Here is a 13,679-nt window from a genome sequence, read left to right as displayed (position 1 = left end):
CCAGAAATACTACTAGTAAAATACCCAGAAGATTAATAAGTAATTATGAGGGAGCATCTCTGTAGTTACCACAGATGAAAGTCGTCTTCCAATAATCCTAAGTTACACGATAGCAACAAGCCAAAATGATGCAAACTGATTTGTGGCTTCTTTGTGCTTATCTTTTGTGTGACTCACCAAATCTAGTGACATCCAGTAACATGTTTCATCTGTGTTATTTTGAAAATAATAAACCCTCATATCGTGAAAATATAAAAAGTTTCTAGTACATAACTAATTAAGTTAATTTCCAGTCTCTATAAAAAAGTGCCTAACTTAATTTATTTTTTCATAACCTTTTAAGGTACAAGTCAAGTGGGTGTCCTCTGTATTTAAGCATGCTTCCTGTATTTCTAAGAAAGAATTATTACTGTGTCTACAGAGAAAATTCTAGAATACATATGTATAAATGCCAGGTAATTCACAACAAATGTTAGTTTGATAAGCAAAGAATCTATTTCTATATGTCTGCTTAAAAACAGTTTCAGTTATGTAGTTCCTTGATTAACACAACAGATTTTTTTGTGATTTAAGTGTAATGGAGTTACATGTATTAAAGACCTGCCCTGTACTTGAAGTTTTGCCAGGAAGGGTGAAGTTAAGAATATCCAGATTTACTAAACAATTAATCCACTTTTTCCTTTTTGCATCTTCCTTACCTTTGGAGTATCATTGATATAGGATGTTGGTTTCATTGTTCTCCACGTACTCCCCCTTGTTAGCAATCATTCTAGGAACAAGAGTATCCACCTTAGTGCAGTGATACATCTCATTTTAGAGCATGATGGTAAAGTGGCTTTTAATTTCTCTAGTTATCATGTTTGCTTGATGATTCTGCCTGGGTTTGCAATGGATCTTTCTTGGTAATTAACCTAAATAGTTTGCTGATGTTACCTGTACAAAGAACAGACATTGCCTTCCCTTCCTCTTACTCATGATCTGTACTCCAATTTCCTGTACTTTACAAGCATAAAGTAATGTAGCCAGTAGCTTGATGCTGATGCCATCGTACACAGGCTTTTGCAGGCATTCTGTCATCCATTTGTTTCTGCAGGAGGGAGGTTTGTTTCCCACTCTGCTCCGCTGGCTGGCAGCATGCAAACCTCAGAACTGAAGATTATTTGTAATTAATTTCTATAGCTCTCTGTGCACATTTAAGGATTTGATACTTAGTCCACTTTTATTTCTAGACAGAGAAGTTCAGTTGACCTACACAATGATAAAATGTATTGATTAGTAAAAGGGGCTTCAAAGGCACACTTGGTTTCTTTGCTTCTTCCAGCTCCTCTAGAGATCTTCTTCCTGACCTTTGCCTTGACTCAGCCTCTACCCTGCAATATTTCTTGCAGCCAGAGTCCTGCCAGAGTGGTATTTCATAGCCACAGGCTCGTTCAGCCTTCCCTCTCAGATATATTTGACTGGAAAATGTGACTGGGAAATGGGACGTTTGCCTGTACAGTACAGCTAAGTGACAAACACAGGTGGGCACCATTTGACTGACCAGTTACAGAGAACACTGTCATTTTGCTTCATTTCATCATTTATTTCTCTAAACATTTGGACTTATTACATCATTTTTACACTGGCAGCTACCTTTCAATTTCATCAGTAGCTGCCGGTGTTCCTTCTTGGCTTTGTTCTTCTGTTACATATTGGTTGTCTGAGATAGGACTGAAGTTAAATCATGTTTTCTACTTCTTCTCCTCTGACCATTTCAGTGCCTGAAGTTCTCCTTATGGCTGGGGAAAAAAAAAAAAAAAAAGGATTCTGAAAGTGCAATGCTTTCCCTGGCTTTTAATTCAAATTGTAATTTTGCTAAAAAATAAAACCCATGGGAATCTCTAGTCAATCCTGACCTCGAAGTATCTCTGCCTTTCTTATCTGAAAAAAAGCCTCCCTTGATTTCAAATAAGTTTCTGCTGTAATCCTCATGCGGTGTTTCTTAATCAACTCCTTTTAACTACCCCAGTTCTGCATTTTTGATTAGTTTAATCTCCAATCACCAGGAGCAAAAGGGAGCTTTATTTTCCAGCAATGAGGAGAGTATCTTGCAAGAAACAGTTCCACATCCAAGTCCCCGATAATACATTTTGTGTGACAAGAGTCACTAAGCAAAGCTCATAAAAAGCAGTGGGAGCAGGGACCAGAAGCCAGCAGCCAAATTCCAGCCTCTTGCTGCAGAAGTATTTGCTTATCAATGTCAGAGTGCTCTTTTTGCTATGCTAGGAATGGCAGGCATATCACTTTTTGTTTTCCTATATACTGTTCTAATTATTGCTCCACTATGAGTGTGTTTTATTTCTTAGCCCAGCCGTCTCTCAGGACTGATTTTCATTCAGTACAAATGTTCTTATTATAAAGACTTAACATGAGGAGAATATAAATGAGATGAGTGCACGCTAAGAACTTGCTTATACAGAAACTGTATTGATCAAAGGAATAGTAGAGTAAAACACATGTCGGCATTAATGTGCTCCTATTTCCAGGGTTCAAACAGTTTCCTTTCCCATAAAAATGGTGTTACTCCTTGCCTCTGAAAGCAGAACAATGTAATGATTTTGTTTAACTGAAATAAAAAGTGCAAAGCATTTCTATAGAACATTATGATACAGCACTAATGACCTCAGTGAAAGCAAATGCAGCTTCAACAGTTTCAGAGATTACCCAGATTCTTACGGAGCAATCAAAATTCCAAAAGGATTTCACAAATTAAATTACTACATGACCATGACTTAAAACAATTCTCATAAAACTGAAGTAACACTTACTTTATGCAACTGCCCACTAATCACACAGCTGACACACTCACCATCTTGGTTCTGGAAGAGAGCACCCCTTGGGAACTGCTTTTGTCTGGTCGGTTTGGGTTGTCTCCATTGCCCCAGGGTTAGACAGTAGTCATCCTACATGAAGTGAACAGCCATACGGGTCCTCCTCTAACCTCTGGTAGGTTGAGTGAGCAGAGTGAGTGAGTTGAGTGTCTCTGCAAAGATATCACCCTCTTTGGGATTTCAGTGACAACTTCCTCCCTCCTTCAAAGGGATGGAGGCAGCTGAATGCTACAGTACCTCTTCAGTCCTCCACTTTCTCAGGCCAAGACAATACGACACCAACAGCTCAAGAGAGGCAGAGGGCATTCACAGATAAAAGACTGCTTTGAAAAAGATTCTGCAAAACAAAGTCCCAGGCTAGAAGCAGAGTGAAACAACTCTCAGGTGTCTGGCCACCAGGCTCCACATGAGGCTGGATTCCCTGCTGACTTCCACGGAGCTGCAGCTGGTTCTCCAGGCAGTATTTCATCTGCAGCTAAAAAGTTTCAGTTTACACTTCATTTCACAAGCATTTCCCCAGAAACAACTGAATTTAAGAAGTAAATGTGTTTTTACTAAACTTAACTTACAAGCTCTGCTGGCTTTGCTCGTCTATTTTTCCTGCTTGCTGAGTGCATAAATGTGTAGGATATCTCGCAACGCTTTTATAAACTCAGAACTCTAACAAGATTATGAGTCATGTCTAGACTGACATAAAAATGAAACAGTACCATTCTTGTCACCAGAATGAAGCATGGCTGACACTCGTTGATCCATGACACACTCACATGGCCTTTAGGCTAAAATAGCACACACAAAAGTCTGTATAGTTATAATCAGAATCTTCTATAAATATAGAACATGAAGCCTCTTAAATAATAACTTCCAGATTGCATAACCTTGTCATGAAGAAGTATTTTAACTCTCAAACCATCATACTTACTTCGATGGGACAGGGCAATATCCGATGCACGTCCCAATATTCGAATATCTGGATACAGCGCCTGAATCTGATCTTAATATCACTTTCTCTCAACACAGAAACACTATTTAGTTTCCTTTTCACAAAGATCTTGATGCATACATATCTGCTGCTTTACTATCTAGCCATCAGGATCAGCATCCTTATGCCATGTTCACCCATGCTTGGAGACACTGGTTTCTACAACAGTCTCTCAGAAGGTAGAACTAAGACTAAAACATGGACAAACTTGCACCATCTGTTTTGAAATGCCAACACTTTCATGGAATAACCTGCGCATCCCTACTTCAAGATATGACCCAAAAGAAGGGCTTAGTTAAAAATAAAAAGGATTGTTGTCTGAGAATGATTTGTGAGCGGGAGGAAGAAAACATATTTGTTCTGGTGTGTGTGGCTCAGACCTTCACACCTGTCTATATTAGGTTCAGTCTCTAAGTATCTACATCCTTCAGTGCTCATCTCACAGTTCCATACAAGAGATTTATGCTTTAATTTGACAACCAGGCTTCACTAGCAGTGGAAAAAATTATAAAAAACAGGAAAAGCAAGAAAAAGAGTTGTCATAAGAGAATGAATATAGATGCAGGATTTTTTTTTTTTACCCTATTTAGTTTTCCAATTCATGTAATATAATAGTGGTATCTTGTCAAAACCTGAAATAAAGGTTATGATTGGCATTTCACAAGAAACGTGAATGGTTTAGAAACAAAAGCCTTGTTGACTTTCATGGGTCAAAACATCTGAAAATCAAAGATGGGGATTAATTGCTTAAACGTATATATCCAGTGTCTTTATATAGGCTCCAGGCTACCCTCTAGCCCGCAGTACTGTTATCTGCAGGCTGGACTTAAATCACTTGACACCATACAGATAGCTACCTCTGAATGAACTAGAACTCAGTAATATTTAATACGACAAAGAAAATTTGGAACAAGCTGGACTCAGAGAATCACTGTGCTGGGACATGTATACCCACTTGTGACTTTATCTCTAGGGATGACTGCAGATTCAGATGTTATTATTATTGTTGTTGTTGTTCTTCTTCTTATTATTATTATTATAATTATTATTATAATAGAGCAAATATGAGACTACTCATTAAACTCAAACTCAGTCTTTGACATTGAAGAATGGATACAGGCCTCTAGGAAGTTTTACCAGTACTTCCTCCTAAACCCATGCTAACCAGAATATAAATTAATGCCTAGAGATTCAAAGTTTTGCAGTCAGAAACAATAATGACTTAGGACTAGCTTATCTGTGTGAGCCTGTTCACATGATTTCAGTATCCAAGCTCTAGGTCACTATCTTGGCACAACACTCAAAGTCAACTTAATGGTGCAATTCATACAAGCACTGTTTTTGCCAATCCTGTCACTTTTAAGTACTTAATTTTATTAAAGAACAGTTGGAGACAGGTGAAAATATACACGGCATGCAGAGAAAAAATACTTTATTGTGTATATGGCATGTATGAGATGCATTTTCAGTATACTGTCACATATCAAATGAGAAAAAATAAACTCTGACGCATAAGCTAAATGACAAGTGCTTGAGACCAATGATGAATACGCACACAGCTGTTCTAACAGCACAATTCTGATACTGATCACAACACATAATATATAGTTTTATGATCAGAGGCAATTTTAAACAATGTACATAAAAAAATGCAAAGACTGGACCTACTCCTGTACTGTGGTACATCCAAAACTTCAGTGAATCTTCCAAGTGTGTGGAGGGAGCAAGGAGAGCAAACTGACGCCCCTCCTTGGGCAGCAGAGGGTAGAGATGGAGAAAACATCAAAAACAAAAGACAAAACCACTGTTCTACAAAAGTAAAAAGGCAAATATTATCCCAAGGAATATTCACAAGAAATCTTAACTGCAGCATCCCGACTCCATTAAAGTCAATGAGAGTCTGCCATTGAGATCAGTGGAGCCTGAATTTCATTCTGAAATTTAAAACATTCTTGTGTGAATGTAAACATCAACAAAAACAATGTCAGCATCTATACAAGTATTCAAGTGCTATTTTAAAAAAATAAAAACCAGACAGTCCAACCCAAAATGCCAGTACATATCCAAAAGTCAGATAATTAAAAGAGGCAGTTTTTTTTTTCAAATGTACATTTTAAAGTACTTAAAAGCATCATTTTTTTTAACACTTGTATATCATAGCTGGGAAAGCAAGCTATGAGAAAAATCTGAATCATTTGCAATGATACAGGAAGGGCACAGTGTTTGCTCAGATTTATTTGAAACCAGTATTTTTCCACTTTGGAGTCATGACATACCTGCACATTCAAGCATGTTTCAAAACAGGGCTCAGAAGTGGTTGTACTTTATCATTATGAACTATAATCCTTTTGTGCAAGTATTTTAGCACAATCCCTCATGGAACATTTACACTCATTCACATTTTCATCAAAAAAGAAAAGAAAATTTCTTGAAGAATTTTTTTTGTCATTAAAAACCCGATGAGATCTTACACTATGGCAATTTAAAATCATGCACTTGGAGATCCAGAGTCAATACAACTTTCCCATTTACTGTTAGAGTTGCCCCTGTCTTCAAACAGTTCTTTGCTAATTTTCGTGCGGATCTCAGGACTGGATAACAGCTTCTTTATCTGATTCAGTCTGGATAACAGGGCTTGTGTTTCTCTCTGCAAAGCTTCCTTTACTAAGTCTGCTGCATGGCTCTTTCCTAGAGGAAAACAACAATATAATACATTTTATAACAACTAATGTCATTTAGAATTATTAATTTATGGAGAGAGATAGTATCTAGCTTGGACCATATTATGTGCTCAGCCTTTTGCCCGTATTGATTTTCTTATAAAAAGATATTTTGTAAAAAAAATATAATTTACATCAACAAATGCTACCAAAAAGTACAGAACAGTACAGCATCACATTTAAGAGAAACTCCTGTCATATAACATACTGTGTGATAGTATCTGTGATGAATATCTGTACTGGTAATTTTTAGCTTGGGACTGACTGCTGTTTACCAGGAAACAGCATGTGCTCTTACATGGAGTAAGCAGCCCTGCAGCAGTGCCCAGCCCCTGGGTGGGAGGCATCGCTTCCACTTATGGCAAGGCCTCTTCCATGGCCATTCATGACAATCCAAAAGGCAAACACAAAGGGTGCAGTTTCTCTTCAAAAGCAAGGAAGGGTCTCTTGTTATCAAGAGCCAGTGAAGACTGGAGTTGTCTGTTTCACAGTTTTCTTTTTTCCACCGTCCATCCCTTCCAGCATTCAGCAGATTTGGAAGCACTTATGAAACTGGTAGACAGTGTCCTTCAATTCAGAACAAACTTTTGATAAGACTCACAGAGCAGAGTGCCTGTCACCCAGCACTACTTAGCAAATTTCATCAGGGAGCTGGGACACATTTTTGTTGTTATTCTTGGTGGGATATTTGCTCCCAGGCTTTTTTCCACAGTGCTCACTTGCTGTTATCATTGTTGCTCACGTTCTTTTTGCCATTTCCTGCTTCTTCAGTTTTCACGGGGCTTCCATCAGTCTGTCTGGGTTTGTTTTGTGTTTCTTCCAAATACTGCTGTACAGCTTTCAGCACCGCGTTCTCCACCAGCCTTTTGCTGAGGCTCACCAGCTCTGCATCATCTGGCTCTGCTGCACGTTTTTCACCTACGCATCACAACAGACAAGAGAAGGAATTCACTGCTACAGAAAGGTAGCCATAATTGTACTGAGAGCCTCCGGCTGAGCTGGATTTAAAATTTTCAGCTGCCTCTTCCTGACCGTAAAAAGCAAATTTTTCTTTTTTAAGCTCTGAATCAAAAGTGTTTCAGGAAGATATATACTGTATATCAGCTTAAAACCATTTCACTGCTCATCTTTATTGTAACACCCTAGTAAAAGCCACTGGATAACACTAAGCACGCACTCAGCTTAGAAAAGCACAACTTTCATTTCTTCTGGCCAACAATCATATGTGCCATTTGGGCAAAGATGAAGAACACTGCATACAATGAATTTACATTTTAGCAGCACTTTTAAATTTAGCTGATTTTGCTTAATAAATCTAAAATCTTCTACCTACTTATTCATCACTTGTAAATCAAGACTTTCTCACGGGAAAAGTGACTAAAATACTCTATGCTCAGTCTAACTCTTTTCCTAAACAAAGTGTAACACTTGGAAAAGCCTTGTACTCTTTCCTTGTCTCTCTTCCACCTTCTAACGTAAAGCTCTGACACTGAAGGCATGCAAGTTCCAGCAGTCTATTCTTAGATATCTGTTGATAAAAGCAAGAAGCTGGCATTTCACTGCTTTGTTAAGAGTTCACATGAATAGATATGCAACTGTACACATAATGAGGATTCTCATGCATTATTACATGTATTTTGAAATTGTAGTTTTCCATGAATCATTTTCCTAATAAACTACACAGCCTACTACAACAGTCTCCGCTTATGAAGAATGCAATCCAGAAAAAAATAGATTTTGTTTTCTGATTTCCACTGGCCATACAATTTGTCACTTAGCAATTTCTTGTACTAGGTAAATAACTGTTTCCCTTTATCTATATTTAAAGGCCACACTTTTAATGTCCTTTTCTGGAGTTAGCATTCGCCAACTAGGAGTAAGAAGCTGCTTAGTCACACACATCTGGTGAAAGAGAAACAATTATGCACTCTCTGCACAGAGCTTTGTACTGTTCATTTATCTAAATTTGCTCTTTTTCATATATGTAGATTTACTCAAGTTTGCCAGGACATGTAGATTATAACGAAGACTTTTATTAGTCTTCCTAGTGGATTGCACAACCCAGAAGCAAGTTTGCTGATAAAACATAATTCATATGGCGATTTGAGGGGGGAGAGGGAGAGGCAGACAAACCCCTTCATTTTCAGAGGCAGTGCCTTTACTAGCTGCTAGTAAGAGCACTCTGCTCTGGAACAGCAAGGTAGACCAAACTCTTCTGGTTCCAGGCCTCCACTGTGCAGTTACTGTGGTGAAGGAAACACTGTGCTCTCCAGCTGTAGGGTCACCAGATTTGACCTCAGTAATGCATTTCATTACATCTTGGAAAAAGTTTGGAAAAATACGCTGGAAAGTATTTTAAAAGGCAGCTACAGGAATAGTTCTAGTTAAAACCAAATTAAAAAGATAAAGAGAAAACATTAAAAATGTATTTAGGATTTCCAAGAAGAAACATTTTAAGTTAATATGTAAGTTCAAGGGAGGCACAAGCACTATTCCCCAAACCACTCCGTGCCCTCTGGCCCACTGCTTACCATGTTCCTTTCCTAGCTGTAAATCTTACGCTTAGATCTATCCTTAAACTTAGTTAGAGGAGGGACTTAGGCTCTTATCTCTCAGGACACCCTATAAACTTACATATGAGAAGCATCTCCTCACAGCTCTTACAAACTGATCCCACATGCTCCTTGCTCTTTTGAATGCAGCCCTTTGATTCCAAAATTCCTTTGCTTTTAATAAGGACGTTCAACAAAATTACTTGTTTGCCCCAGCCTATTTATTCACTAGAAAAAAAAAAAGAACACCATGGTTTCCACTTTGAGAGTTTTATATTTTTCAGAATTGCTACTGAATCACAGAAATTGTTACTCACACAGCTCTAATGATCTCTCCACACAATTCTGAACAAAATCAATGGCAAATATGGTGCTCAGCCACTCTGCCCCTTGACCCTATAGTACTTAATATGCAGACTATGACTAATCAGTCACAGAGGCCTCCAGATGCACCAAAACAGTACTGATTATGTTTACTCAGAATGCAATTTTACTTGTAGTACATTATGTATTATTCTTACAGCCTAAAAAAGGACAGAGCTCTTCTCTCATACTTATTTTCAGCAAAACCATCCTAACTTGCATATGTAACCATAAAATCCATATATCTACTATTGCATGTAAAACGTCAAATTAATTAGATAGCTCACTGTCTAAGTAGCATCTGAAGCATGGAAAAATCAGACTACCTAAAATAACCATTTTATAAGTACAGTTTTTATAGCTACAGATGAATGCTTTGGGTTTTTTTTGTTGTTGTGATTTGTTTTTAATATTTTGAGATATTCACAGCTCACCAGTCTAGAGGTGAGTCTATAGTACCTCTTAAATGAGCTCTGAACTCTCACTGGGAAGACACATGTGGGATCTGACTGACATGCGAATGCAAAGGCATAAACATCTGTGTATGAAGAGCACCCTTACAATTATATGTCCAGCCACCTTTGTGGCTTGGCATATGGGTCTATACGATTCATTCATGCTCTGGTTATATTGTCAGACTCCCTAAATAGCACTTGTGAGAGTGTCTGTGCAATGCAGGGGTTCATCAGCAAGGTACCAGTACTGTTGTACTATTCCTGTTCATGACTGTTGACAAAAGGAAGTAGCTCACATAATAATAACAGGTTTCAACCATCAGTATGTACTTGAATATTTGACACACATATGGCCCATTTATAGCACTCTCTCCTTGCTGCATCTGCTGCCTGCTTCTTAGGTGGATACAATTGATTTGCAGCAGGGAAATGCTTCTCTGTGTAGAAGCATTTATGTTACAGGAATTATCAGAATATCAGTAAAAAGTCATTGTAGATATGAATGGTTTAGACTTAAAAGGAAGGTTCACAAATTCAAATTTGCTTTGTTTTGTAAACTGCTCTGCAAAGGGAATGGATACATCATACGAACTGTACATGCATCTATGCTGTGCCTCTCAGTATAGACTGTGCCACTACTTTATTTCTGTACCTATAAATAAAAAAATCTACACTGCCTTCTCCTGCATGTGGCTTAGAATAAAAATGAAAAAAAAAAATTTGTTTTGTTTGTCCCAGAATTCTCTTCTATAATTTTTGAAAGATGAAACAGATTTGGACTCTTTGAATGTATCTCAATGCATCCATGCTAAGCAGTGCTCATTGTTACTGAAACTGAAGCACACCTATTGTCCTGAAATCACCACTGTTTTTTACAAAAGGGAACTATCAACTGCACAGAATTGCTTAAAAGGGGCTTTATGATCTCACAGCATGCAACTAGCAATGAAACATCCCTGCAACCAAGTCCAAGTGTAGATTCAAATTCACTGCTGCATCTCTCTACTGCACTAAATTTATTTGCCAAGTCTATGCTCCCTTACAAGATTGATCTGGATTTTGAAATACTAAATTGGAACAAAGTGGATTTCGTGATCCTGTCCTGAGCATTTTTATGGTCCCAACACAGACTGTTTTAGAGCCCACATAGGTATCTCAGATTCAGAGAGAGATAGGATAGTTACTTGGATTCCTCTTCTGTTTATAATACTAGCCCATATTTTTGTGGGATTTAAGTGAAAGAACCAACAGCGGATCCCTTCTGCAGGAAAAGCCAGTTTTACAATCATTTACCAGCTACACTCCAAGATGCTGTTTTGCCATCCTTGCCTCATGGTCTCAACACACTGGGGTTTTGTTTCTACCTCCAATAACCTTTCATCACAACAAAATTATGACAACGTGGGGAAAATTCTAAAGGAGACTCTTGGTATTTTGAATAGGAGACTGAGACTAGCTAAGTAGTCCATACTCTGGCAGCAGTGGTTACGGTTTCCACCCTGGAGAGGGCTGTGGTAACAGACACACCTCAGTCTACCTTTTGGTTTGTTAGTTTTCCAATACTGTTTTTACAAATCTAGAAACTAAGAAACCACGAGGGACTCAGGAAATCTGTCAAAACCTAAACATTAAGAAATTCCTTATGAATGCTGGAAAACTTCATTTTTCTACTTACATTGCGCCTCTTACTGACACCAAGAGGACAAGCTGTTGCATACATGCAAAGCTTTCACCACAAGACTCCCTTTCTGTGGGTGACACCTCAGTGGCTCCAACTCACAATAATCCCTTGCTATGAGATAACTAATTATTAAACCCTCCGTACAGGGCCAAAAGCTTTGCTGATGTGCCGTATAGTGGCACTAGAAGGAAGGAAAGAACTATCATAATGCTGATGGACTATCAATTATTTCCACGTATGGTAGGGTTGGAGAAAACAATGCAAGGCCAATAAAAAAATGCTAGACAGATTTCAGCGTATTAGTTCATACAGTTTGTGACATCAGTGGTTGTGCCTTTATCATGGTCCGCTATCTCTATGTCATCAGGAAAAGACCTAAGAGCGAAGACATTTATACTCACAATGCCTAAGAAGATGTAGGTTACTGGAAGACTGCCATGCCTTGCTGCAGTCTGTGGAAGCATCTAGTTTTTACTACTCTAGACCTATCTTTGTGTCTAAAGAACGTGATTCAAAATTAAACTATATCTCTTTGACTTCTGTGGGAATCAAATGAGGTTCCCACACCTACATACTGAACTGCAATGTCCTATGCATTAGACCAATGTATCGAACATTTTCTTCACTGAGGTCTTTCAGATAAATGTGGTGAGCCATCTATATTAAACAGAACTAGAACATTAGAGAAATACCATCCTCTCTTATCCTGCAAAGACAATGAGTCTACAGTCCCTAATAAACTGAATAACAAGCTATAACCAGGCACCAGACCGTATGCTACCCACCCTTGCAACAGACTGTGAATGAGCCAGCACATTTAAAATCATGGTTTTGAAGTAATGAACACAAACATGAGCATGTGCCCATATCTAATCAACACAATAAGCACCGACAGGAAAGCCACAACTCTGAACATTTCCTTGTTAATTAGGAAGGACTTCTATGAAATGTCTCGAGTGGTCACTTAAGGAACTGGCACAAATAAGACACCGAGAAAAAGGGTGAAATTATAATCTCATTATGACACGATGACATTTGTGTTGCTGGATGTTCCCACCTGATGTTAAGCATTGTGTCTAGTTTAGGTCTCCTGGAAATCCAACAATCTTCTTTAGTTTTACATATGTTGCTCTGTAGATACAGGACTGTCTAACAAAGCAATACCAATCTCTCCTTTGTGCTGAATACATGAGTTTCTAGTTTGGTGGAAAGATTTTTATCTTACTTCACTCATAACAGAATAAACACAACAAAAATAGCAGCTTCTAGTAAACAGGAAATTAAGGGTGTTGCAGGTATTCCGGGAAAACAGTGTTCTTGCCAGGTTCAGTGATAAGAGCAGCAATACCTGCATCTTTCTTTGAGATGGAGGCTTGGAGAACACGACAAAAGTTTGTTTTGTTTCAGACAAAAGCCTTTGAAGCTTAGTGATCTAAAATTTCTGACCACCTCTAATTGGAGAAACAGGATGTTTCTCTGCTACGCCTACTCTTCCTTCTACGAGCACTGAAGAATGCAATGCCACAGGCGTGAGCCTCCAGAAAAAAGGTAACTAAGACTCTAGTGCTGACATACCGGGAGTTCTGTTAAGTATCTTCATTCTATTTTTCTATTAAAAGAGATCTGCTGACAGAAAAAATTCCTGACTAATGTAGTTTAATGCTCAAACTTAAGGAATTTATAAAAAGTCTAGTGCAACATGAAACAAATGGCTGAGGAAAAGAAGATGATTTAAAAAGCTGAGAATTCTATTTGATTTTCTCACCAATACTCAAGTAGAGAAAACAGACCAAGTTACAAAAGTGATTTTACATAAATACAGGAACATCCACTATGCATGCTGATAATGGGAGAACCAAAACATCCAGGCAGATGGTGATAGCAAACACCCAGGCAGAATTATTCACCTCCTTTTACCACCCACAATACTGCTTAGTGCTAGCAGCTCATGGGAAACAGTGAAGAAGAGACAACTGGACTGGCAGGGCTAGTGGGTAGAGCAGAGAGTTCCTTCTTCCTTCAGCATGCAGCCACAGGGGAGCCTTCCACTGTTTTC

The 13,679-nt window shown here is 38.3% G+C and overlaps 1 protein-coding gene across 4 annotated transcripts in view; it reads right to left on the bottom strand.

Moving 5' to 3' along the window:
* Window positions 1-5,238: 5,238 nt before the first annotated feature.
* AKAP7 (A-kinase anchoring protein 7) overlaps window positions 5,239-13,679 on the bottom strand; it is an 82,204-nt gene continuing 73,763 nt past the window's right edge. For 2 of the 4 annotated variants that reach the window (XM_069851922.1, XM_069851925.1), the window contains exon 8: window positions 6,399-7,490. In XM_069851922.1, coding sequence (XP_069708023.1) covers window positions 7,288-7,490 — 203 coding nt within the window. In that variant the 3' untranslated portion in view covers window positions 6,399-7,287. Of the gene's footprint in view, window positions 7,491-13,679 lie in introns of all 4 variants that reach the window. The other 2 variants (XR_011336979.1, XM_069851923.1) reach the window with 2 other exon arrangements.

Source organism: Phaenicophaeus curvirostris, chromosome 2 (assembly GCF_032191515.1).
Source record: "Phaenicophaeus curvirostris isolate KB17595 chromosome 2, BPBGC_Pcur_1.0, whole genome shotgun sequence".
In the NCBI taxonomy this organism is placed as follows: Eukaryota; Metazoa; Chordata; class Aves; order Cuculiformes; family Cuculidae; genus Phaenicophaeus; species Phaenicophaeus curvirostris.
The sequence above is the reverse complement of the archived record's forward strand: the minus strand, read 5'-3'. Positions and strand labels throughout refer to the sequence as shown.